The sequence below is a fragment of the Quercus suber genome, unplaced genomic scaffold (assembly GCF_002906115.3).
Source record: "Quercus suber isolate HL8 unplaced genomic scaffold, Cork oak 2.0 scaffold_762, whole genome shotgun sequence".
NCBI lineage: Eukaryota > Viridiplantae > Streptophyta > Magnoliopsida > Fagales > Fagaceae > Quercus > Quercus suber.
This window is the reverse complement of record NW_027070198.1, coordinates 255567-266989: the sequence shown is the minus strand read 5'-3', so window position 1 is coordinate 266989 and position 11423 is coordinate 255567. Positions and strand designations below refer to the sequence as shown.

General features: G+C 40.5%; 1 protein-coding gene across 1 annotated transcript; it reads right to left on the bottom strand.

The window, feature by feature from the left end:
- Window positions 1-6873: 6873 nt before the first annotated feature.
- LOC112023464 (uncharacterized) lies at window positions 6874-7818 on the bottom strand. The gene is made up of 3 exons (XM_024056067.1): window positions 7753-7818; window positions 7528-7671; window positions 6874-7389 (listed from the first exon to the last, which is right to left on the bottom strand). Exons 1-3 carry the CDS (start codon window positions 7816-7818, stop codon window positions 6874-6876), a joined length of 726 nt encoding a protein of 241 aa, XP_023911835.1.
- Between the last annotated feature and the right edge of the window lie 3605 nt (window positions 7819-11423).

Genomic DNA, 11423 nt, shown 5'->3' with positions numbered 1-11423 from the left:
CTTTTATCAGAGCAAAGATTCTGTGGGGTCGCTTGAGTGGAGGGGATCGTCAGCTTTCCCTTGACGAGTTCTTTTACTGTTATAGACCCCATCACATTGCTTCGTCTAAAGGGACTTATCATTTTTCCGTCAAGGATAAAGATTTTAGACTTATGTCTGACATGCTAGATTCCAACAGAAGTTGGAAAAGTAGATACTTTTTTATCAAATGGTCGGACTAGGTATGCCATCCTGAAGAGTGGGATACTATGCCACGGGGCTTTGATAATACTTGGGGAATAGTTAGGGATTCAGGTTTGGTACCGACGGTTTATTATATATAAATAAATAAATAAATATAGATATATATATATATATATTTATAAACCCGTCAGCTTTTAGCTTTCTGTCGTTCCACGTTTTTACGTCGTCCCTTTTTATTTCTTTTTCAGCATACAACCGTCCACATATAACTGACGAACAAAAAGCGTTCATCTGTCGAGTTCTTGAAATCCCACTCGAGCAACGGAAGTGCAGGGATCTGATTACCCTTGACGCTCTTCATTTGTACTGCAGTGGTCTAGAGCAGACGGTTAAAGCTCGTAGGTTGGACAAATTTTCTCGTCGACGTAGGTACTCTTTACTTAATGAGCCAATTTATTGACCCCGTTTACCTTGCTAATAATTGTTTGCTACTTTGTGCAAAGATGGATAACGTTAGGCAAAGGGTGAGGGTTGTCGCGGCCCATAAGAAGGAGGAAAGGGAAGCGAGGGAGAAGGAAGGGGTATCCTCGTTGACCCCTAGGACCGTTGCCAAGGTTTCAAAAAGAAAACCTGACGGGAAGGATGATCGTCCTTCCAAAAAGGTTGTCGTCACCTTATGGGATATGCCCCCTAAGAAGAAGTCACCCCTTAAGCCAAAACAGGGTGCAGGCAAAGGAGTGATGACTTCCATTGGTCCCGTCATTGAGGGACCCCATTGCCTTTTGACTCATAAGGACTATGTCGTCAAGGAGGTGGAATCCTTTATAAAGCCGACGGACATAGCGCCTTGCAATTAACTAGGGATGGAGAACTTGAGGGCGTCAGCTCTTTTTGACCTCAGTAGGGTATGTCCCTTTCCTCCTTTGGTTAAGTTGGTTTTGACTGCCTCTGATTCGCTTTTACTAACGATGACCACTTTTTCAGGCTTTGATGCGTGTTAAAGCGCTTCAGAACCGATGTGTTGCCAAGGAGGATGTTCTTACTTGGGTTAGAAAGCACAACACTAATTTGATGGATGCACAAGCTCAATACAAGGAAGGCCTTAGAAATTTGAACCGTGAGCTAAAGACGACGAGGGAGAAGCTGGAAGAGGCGTCGTGTGAAAAAGAAAAACTTCAAGAACAGATGACGGCTCTGTGCCAACAGGTGGAGACGGCTGGGACTGACGCTGTCCAAGCATTTAAGACATCGCAGTCATTTGTCAACGCTTGTGTTGACTTCTATGTCACCAGGTTCGAAGATTGCTTCAAACAAGTCATGTCAACCTTCCCAAAGCTGGACCTGTCTAGAATTACAATGAATGATCTGGAGCCAATGACACCAGCTAATGACATTGTTATTGGTGAAATTGATGGCTCTCCTGAAGTCAATCCTTCCCTTGTGGATGATGCCGTCGTTTTGGCCCAGCCTGTTACTAACTCCACTCTTGTTATGTCTATAAATGTTGATAGCCCCCCTCCTCAAAAGAAAGATGACGGAGCCCATGCCGATCCCCCTACTGCCTGACTTTGTCTTCATGTTTTCTATATATTTTGTAAACAATATTAAGTAGCCCTTTATCTTTGGGTTTCTATTTGTAAACATTTCATCTCATTGTCATGCACATTAATTTCGTCATTTTCTGCCTTTTATGTAGTGCATGTTTGGCCATCTTAAATAAGTTCATCAGCCAATAGCCTCGTCTGTTTTGACGACCTCGTCTACTTCATTAGTGGTGGACATGTTTATTACTTTTATCGATTATCTTGCTAACCTTGCAATCTCATTTATTCACCGTTTTATTTGAGCTCGTTAGCCTTATGATTTTTTTTATATATAAAATCGTCGGTTTCATGGCTTTGTCCTTGTTATGGACTTAATGACCTAATTTTTTTATGATTTTATTCCTTTGATGAGACTGTCAGCTTTGAAGGCTGAATTCAGCCCTTCGGGATGTTTATAGAACCTGTCAACTTTTGATTGCTGACACTTTCATCCTTTTGGGATAGAATCCATTAGCTTTTGATTGTTGACCTCCATCCCTTTGGGATTTTATTCAACCCATCAGCTTTTGATTGCTGACACTTCAATCCCTTTGGGATCTTTATACAGACCATCAGCTTTTGACTGCTGACACTTCAATCCCTTTGGGATCTTTATACAGATCGTCAGCTTTTGACTGCTGATACTTCAATCCCTTTGGGATCTTTATATAGCCTGTCAGCTTTTTGACTGCTAACACTTCAATCCCTTTGGGATTTTTATACAGCCCGTCAGCTTTTGACTGCTGACACTTCAATCCCTTTGGGATTTTTATATAGCTCGTCAGCTTTTGCCTGTTTCAAGGACTTCAACCATGGTTCGTCCTCTTGGGATGGATCCATCTACGTTATGGGCATAGTCACATACTTTTAAAGTCGTCCACTTTTCGGGACTTAGAATCTTTTTACTTCATAAGGCTGTTTACTTTTTGTGAATTTGTAAATAAATAAAAAAGCATCAGTAGTTATGAATAAACTCCTCTTATTGCCATGCATTAAAAAAAAAAAGGTAGTTTTAAAAAAGAAAGTTCGCCCTTTGGGCTTATTGTAGCAAAAAATAAGATAATAAATTTGAGGAGGGTAACTAAAATTTGCTGTGGTAAACTATAAATGGAGAGGGATGTTGTTCTTCACGTACCCATCTCTACTGGTAGTACTTCCGTAGATGTCCAGCATTCCAAGGATGTGGCAACTCTCGTCTATCAAGCATCTCTAGGTGATAGGTGCCCTTCCTCTGCCATGCTGTGACTCGGTAAGGTCCTTCCCAATTTGGGCCAAGCTTCCCTTGGGTTGGGTCTCTTGCTGCGCCTATGACTCTCCTTAGAACGAGGTCTCTAACCTAGAAGTCTCTGTGTCTGACATGGGAATTGTAGTGCTTGGCCATGTGGTCTTGGTATCGTACGAGCCTTTGCTCCGCTGTTGCCCTAATCTCGTCTACCAAATCGAGATGTAGACGTATGGCCTCGTCGTTCCTGCTTTTATCATGGTTGTGCACCCTATGGCTTGTGAGTCCAATTTCGGCTGGGATGACTGCTTTGCTCCCTTATGTTAGTCGGAATGGTGTCTTTCCTGTTGGCATTCTTGCCGTTGTCCTGTAAGCCCAAGGTATGCTCGACAACTCTTCCACCCATATACCCTTTTCCCCCTCGAGTCGAGTCTTGATAATCTTTAGCAAGGATTGATTCGTGACTTCGACCTATCCATTGGCTTGAGGGTGGGCGGGGGAGGAGTAGTGGTTTTTTATCCCTAATTGCGAACAAAAGTCCCGGAAGGAGTCGTTGTCGAATTGTCTCCCATTGTCTGAGACTAAGACTCTTGGTATGCTAAATCTGCATATGATGCATCTCCAGAAAAAACTATGTACATTCTTTTCCGTAATGGTGGCTAAGGCTTTAGCTTCCACCCACTTCGTAAAGTAGTCGATGTCTACTACCAGAAACTTCAATTGTTGTATTGTTGTAAGGAATGGCCCCATGATGTCTAGTCCCTATTAAGCGAACGGCCATGGTGCCGTCATCGGTGTAAGTTCTTCGGGTGGTTGTCTGATAACATTGCTAAACCTTTGGCACTTGTCGCAGGTCTTTACATAAGCCTTGGCATCCTTCTGCATGGTTGGCCAAAAGTACCCCGCTCGCACTAGCTTATGCACTAATGATCTTGACCCTGAGTGGTTTCTGCAAATTCCCTCGTGTACCTCCCTCATGACGTAGTCTACTTCTTCAAGACCTAATCATCTTAGGTAGGGGCGGGAGAAACCTCTTTTGTACAAGACGCTGCTTGGACCTTCAGCTTTCTTATGGCCTCCTTTCCGTCTGGCAATACGCCATTCTTTAAGTAAGAGACTAACGGCATGGTCCAATTGCTTTCAGAACCTATTGCTTGCATATCAATGGAATCTATTAGTGGAAAGGGCTGGACAAAAAAGAATACATTATCTATGGTGGTTATATGTTCGGCTGAGACAGCTTTGGCCAAGCGATCGGCCTGCTCGTTTTCTCCCCCGAGGGATTTGTATGATTTTGGCCTTCAGCTCATCTACCATCTTTTTTGCTTGTTCCAGATATTTCTTCATTCTTTCACCTCGACATTCGTAGCCCCCGTTTATCTAGTTGGTGACGACCTGAGAGTCGCAATAAATGGCCATGTTCGCGGCTCCTACAGCTTTGGCTAGGTCGAGTCCTGCTATTAAAGCCTCATACTCTGCTTCATTGTTCGTGATAGGGAAATCAAGGCGGACCATGCACTCGACTATGTCTCCTTCAGGTGTTAGTAGTACAATGCCGGCTCCCCCAGCCTGCCTATTGGATGACCCATCTACATGTACGCTCTATTGAGGAGATTCCTCTGCCCCTCTGTCTTCGTCTTTTGTAAACTCAGCTATGAAGTCTGCAACGACCTGTCCTTTGATGGCGATTCGCAAGCGGTACTAAATGTCAAATTCGCTCAATTCTATGGCCTATAGTGCCAATCGTCCTACGGCTTCAGGGTTGCTCATTGCCCGTCGCAACGGCTTGTCGGTTAGGACGATCACTGTGTGGGCTTGAAAGTACAGCTTGAGTTTGTGTGCTGCTGTCACTAGTGCGAAAGTGAGTTTCTCCATGGGCGGATATCTTTCTTCAGCTCCGCGAAGTGCCCGGCTGGTATAGTACATGGGCTTCTGCACTCTTTCTTCTTCTCTGATCAGGGCGACGCTGACGGTGGCTAGGGAGATGGCAAGATAGAGGAAAAGTTCTTCACCTGGCTGCGAGGGACTCAGTAGAGGCGGGGAAGAGAGATAATTTTTTAATTCTTTGAATGCCTGCTAGCACATGTCGGTCCACTCGAAAGATCTCTTCAGCGTGCAAAAGAAGGGTAAGCATTTGTCCATTGCTCTTGACACAAATCTATTCAGTGCAGCTATTTTGCCATTGAGGCTTTGTACCTTCTTCACATTCTTTGGCGGTGCCATTTCCATTATGGCCCAGATCTTGTCCAAGTTAGTTTCGATGCCTCTTTGTGACACCATGAACTCTAGGAATTTTCCTACCGTTACTCCGAAGGTGCATTTCCCTGGGTTGAGCTTCATGTTGTAAAAGCAAAGAGTGTCGAATGTTTCCTTGAGGTCTTCCAAGTGGTCCTCCTCCCTTCGGCTTTTCACCAGCATATCGTCAACGTAGACTTGGACATTTCTGCCAATCTGCCACGCGAACATCTTGTTCATAAGCCTCTGGTACGTTGCGCCAGCATTTTTTAAGCCGAAGGGCATCACTTTATAGCAGAAAAGTCCTTGACTAGTTACAAATGAAGTTTTTTCCTAATCAACTTCATACATTTGGATTTGATTGTAACCAGAGAAAGCGTCCATAAAGCTTAACAACTTGTGCTGGGCCGTAGAGTCTACCAGAATGTCGACCCGTGGGAGGGGATAGCTGTCTTTAGGGCAAGCTTTGTTCAGGTCAGTGAAGTCCACGCACATCCTCCACTTCCCATTAGTTTTCTTGACCATTACCACGTTTGCTAACCAGTCGGGATAGTACACCTCCCTAATAAAGCCTGCCTCTTGTAGCTTACCAACTTCTTCCGTTATCGCTTGGTCTCGCTTTTGGGCGAAGACTCGCTTCTTCTGTTGGACGAGTGGATAGGATGGCAACATATTCAGCCTATGCACCATGACTGAAAGGTCAATTCTTGGTATGTCTTCATGGCTCCAGGCGAACACGTCTTGATTTTCCTTAAGGAAAGTTACGAGTGCTAAGCAAATCGCCGGGCTGGCAAGAGTACCAAGCCTGGTTGTCCTATCTGTCCTGGAGCTGTCGAAAGGTATCTCTTCAAGCTTTTCTACCGGTTCTGCCCCCGTTCATTGTTCCTCTATGCTTATCGTTTGCAAATGGTCGTCCATCTCTAACATTGCAACGTAGCACTCGCGCGCAGCTATTTGGTCCCCTCACAATTCTCCCACTCTGTACTCAGTAGGGAATTTAATCATTAGATGATAGGTCGATGCTACAGCCTTCCAAGAGTTAAGGGTAGGTCACCCTATAATGGCATTGTAGGCAAAGGAGCAATCAACCACAAGGAGCGTAACATCCTTAGTGATTTGTTAGGGAAAATCTCCAATGGTAACTGGCAGGGTAACTACGCCTAAGAGGTACACTTTTGTTCCACCGAACCCGACGAGTGAAGCGTTGGCCGAGGTTAGTCACTCTCTGCTAATCTGCATCTGTTGGAATGCAGGGTAATAGAGAATATCCGCGGAGCTCTCATTGTTGATTAAGTCCTAGTACATGTTATAGTCCCCTACCTGGATGCTAACGACAAGCGCATCGTCATGCGGATGGTGGAGGCATCGGGCATCTTCTTCCGAGAAACCAATGAAAGGATTGTTGACTCACGGCATCTTCGAAACGACGCCATTGTGCTGAACGTTCTGGACCATTCTAAGATAAGTCTTTCGAGCCCTTTTTGATAGGCCATTGGCGGCTACACCTCCTACGATCATCCTTATGTCTCCTAAAGGCTGTCTTGAACGCTCGTTGTCTCATCGGGGGGCTTGCTCTTAAGGGAGCGAATCTGCCCTTTCCTTGCTAACAAACTTCTGCAACTTCCCCTGCCTAATGAGGGCTTCAATTTGCTATTTTAAATCATAGCAGTCAGCCGTGTCATGTCCGTGGTCACGATGGAAGCGACAATATCTATCCCAGGATCGTTTGTTAGGATCTCCCTTCAGCTTTCTAGAGAAAGTCAATGCCCCCTCGTCCTTGATTTGCATCAAGATTTGGTCGATTGGGGTGGTCAGTGGAGTAAAGCTTGTGAACCTCCCCATAGGGGGCTTAGAGCGTCTATCATCTCTCCGCTCTCCGGTTCTCGCCATCTTCTGCCCTCTTTCTTGCCGAGTATCTTCCTGCCTTTCTCTCTTCTTGGGTTTTTCATCGCGAGCTAGTAGAGCATCTTCGGCATTCATGTATTTGGTGGCCCTGTACAGCACGTCTGACATAGTTTTTGGGTCATTCTTATATAATGAAAATAAGAACTTACCCTTCTTTAGGCCATTCGTAAATGCTGCCACAAGTATCTTGTCGTTGGCTTCGTTAATCAAAAGCGCTTCCTTATTGAAGCGGGCTATGTAAGATCTCAACATTTCATCCTCCTGTTGCTTGATACTCATCAAGCATGCAATAGACTTCTTGTACCGATGCCCTCCAATAAAGTGAGAAGTGAACTAGGTGCTCAGCTCTTTAAAGGTGCTGATGGAGTTGGGTGTCAGCCGACTGAACCAAATTCTCACAGGGCCCTTCAGCGTCATAGGGAAGGCCCTACACATGATCTCTTCCGCTACTCCTTGAAGGTGCATCAAGGTCTTGAAGGTCTCTAAGTGATCAAGCGGGTCCTTGGCTCCATCGTAGCTCTCAATCTGCGGCATGCGAAACTTCTATGGCAAGGGGAAGGAGTTAACAGAGGTAGTGAAAGGCAAATCGGTTCGGTGAACCAAATCATCGAGGTCGCTAGATACCTGTCCCTTAAGGGCGTTCATCATAAGATCCATCCTTTCCTTCATCAATTGCATCTCCGCGACCATGTAAGGAGGGGTCGCATCAAAGCCGAAGGGACGACTGGTCTCCTATCGTTCCTACTAGTTCGGAACATTATTACCTTCGGGTCCTTCCTGGTTCCTTCTCTCGGCGCTGGTTTCCTCTTGATCATCTCTCTGGTTGTTCGGTGGTGCATTCTTCTGCCGCAGCTGTTCCTCCAGGTCGTGGTTTTGCTTGGTGAGGCGTTCCACGGCAGCGACGAGAGTTTGAACTTATCTTTTGAGGGCGGTCGTGGGCGGTTCCTCTTCTCGAACATCGTTTGTGGTTGCCATCAAGCGGGTGAGCACCATGCAACTCTTTTGTCCGGGAAACTATAGTGTGGCTTATGTAAGCTTAAGTGTCCCAACAAATAGCGCCAACTGATGAAACTAAAAAACCACCAGTGAGCCACACAATACTCGCACACTCTAAACAGCACCTGCACAATAAAAAGGAGAAGACCTAACAAAGAGCACTAGTGTGGTGCCGGTCAAATATCCTCCGAAAATCAAGTTAGAACTTCTTACAACTCTAGAGTGCTAGAAAGGTGGGTCCCATATTTGAATCCATTGTTTGGCTGATGTTCTCTAAATATAGTTTTTAGAAAATTATATCCTATTTCCTTGTTCAAAATAGGATTTTGAAAACGGCTTAAAAGATGTTTTCAAGATATAGAAAATGTTTTTAATGGCATAGTTATTATAAATTAATTAAAAATAGTGGACCTTATATATTTGTCCAAACTCTTCTATTTCTTAAATTAAGGAATTTATTTTTATCACAAAAAGAATTCCCATACTTCAAATTTGAAATTTATCATGATTTAAATAAATAAACCACATCAGCTCTATTCCTTTATTATTATCCACATACAAAAGAAAGAAATTTATAGATTTTACACGTTACTTTTTGTAATTTTTTTTTTTAAATCTCAAAATAGAAATGGTCACATTTTTTGTTTTTAGTATTTTGAAAGTTTTTGTTAAAAGTGGAAGTCAAACACATATAATATAAAAATTATTATTTGAAAATTAGTTTCAATTTAAATTTTTTGTAAATTATTTTTATATTGTTTGGCTGATGTGTAGGAGGTTGGGGTTGGGGGGCAATCTTTGCCCTTATGGGGGCAGGGTTTTAAATAAATTGTAGTGGGCTATACTTTTACCTACTGTTAGAAGGTTTTTTTTTTTTTTTTAATTTGGGGGTGGGTGGGGCATGAGTCATGGTCCGCCATGGCCCCCTACACATAACGTTAAAGTGAAATACTAAAACTAAGATAGTTAAATTTTATCCATTTTCAAATGGTTCAGTAATTCAAAAAATGTTTCTTTTTCCGTTTGGTATCGCTAAAGATCGGAATGTGTATTTGGAGGACATTGTCCGAGAATGAATTGATAGGGTCTTGGAATGGAGCTTGACGCAATTGTGGGATGCAAGCTATGGAAAGGAATCGACTTGCTCATCTTCAATACATGGCATTGGTGGAACCGTAGGGGAACATCTCAACCGTACAGTCCCATACTATTACCATACCTTTTCTTCTTTTCTCTTCTCTTCTATTTAAGTTTAAAAATAGAAAATGTTTTAAACTAAAATTATTATTGTCAGGTTTAAAAGATAACCAATTGTTTTGATTTGTTAGATGGGATTAGATCCAAATAGGAACACAGATTACGAAGGACATGGACTGTTTGCTTGCTTTTGAGACAGCACTTACAACATGGGCCCGACGGTTGGATTTAAACATTGATCCTGTCAGGACTAAGGGCTTGTTTGGTACATGTGCTTAAACAAAAGTTTTTAGTTTTTTTAAAAATATGTGTGGATGAAAAAGTGTACATAAAAATATGTGTAATGTTATTTAAAAACTGAAATCATGTATTTAAACACATGTACTAAACGAGTCCTAAACTTTTTTTCCTAAGAATTTTCCCATCTCATTACAAGTAATCTCTTTTTTCTATATTTTCTTTTTGAAAGAAAATACAAGTTAACTCTTAATTAATCTTAATGTTTACTGTCATTATCAAAACCACATAGTTTCATTCTCTTTTCATTTTTAATAATAAAAAAATTAGAAAAATTATATTTTATCCTTTAAACCTACACTCACTTTTGACTTACCCCTTAAAGTATGAAAATCAGGAGTGGCACTACATTATATTCAAGGGGCTCAAATGAACCCCTTGACTTCTATAAATATATATATATATATATGTATGTATATATATATATATATGTTTTTTTTTTTTTTTTTTTGTTAGTTCAATACTTTAATTTTTTCTTAAAAATATTTTTAGACACCTTGACTTAAATTTTGCACACCCTTATAACAAATATTTCCAATTCTAAAAGTAAAGAGTAAGGGCATGTTTGGTAGATTGTAATAAGCATTGTAATGTAATAGTTATTCCTATGGTTTAATTATTCTTTAATTTGATTATGTTTTTATTACAAGGAATAGTTATTCCTTATGAATAGCTATTTTTTAAAATGAGGAATAACGATTCCTCTTTAAAATATTGTATTAGCTATTCCTTAGTAAGTGTATTAATTTCAAAACTTAATATATTTTCAAATAAACAAACCTTCCATATACATCTAATAATTATAAAAATAAAAAAATCATAAAAAATAACACATATCTTTCTTAAATTTAAAAATAACAATTTTTAAGAAAATATAATTGTATGAGTAAGATATTTTCTAAAATAAATGTTAAGTTTCATTCTAATGTTAAAACTTATAACCAAACTAATGAATAGGTTTAGTTATTACATTACAATACATTTTATTACTAGTAATAAATATTACAATTTCTGTTGTAATTCTCATTCAGTGTACCAAACGTACCCTAAGTGTTTGTGAATTATACGTGTTACTCTTTTTTATAAATTTATATTATGTGTGTGAATGTGTCTAATATTGATTGTGTGTATTACTTTTTGTTATTATGTTATTTGCATGAATTATGATACGTGTGAATGTTTGTGTGTACAATATAAATATAATATAAATTTATATAATTTAATAATTAGGAAATGGAGATGGTTTGCTACATATGTGTGCACTGTTATCATGTTATAATAATTTTTTGTTATAAAGTTAGTAAAATTCAAGGGAAAAAAAAACATAAAGTTAGTGATGCTTGTGGGTCGACGAAAATGGGTTTTGATGCTTGTTGATTAGTGCTAGCAATGGAGATCGATGCTTGTGGGTCAACAAAGTAAGTGCTTGTGGGTCAATGGAGATCGGGGCTAGTGGGTTTTGATTCTTGTGGTGCTTGTGGTGGAGAGCTAATTTGACTGAGAAAAAGGAGAAGAAGATGCTTGTGGAGGAAAGGTGATCAGATCATGACTGTGACCGTGACCGTGAAAGGAAGAATAGTAAGGACAACAGATTGGTCGTTTGAGAGAGATAAGGACCAAAGACAATGATAAAGAAATAGTACAAAGACAAAGCTAAAGATAAAGAGACAGCACAAAGACAAAGATAAAGTAAGAGAGATAGTACAAAGACAAAAATAAAGATATAAAAACAAAAGAAAAAATATAAAAAAATAATAATAAATTAAAAAAATATATTATTATTTAAATAAAATATATTATAAAAC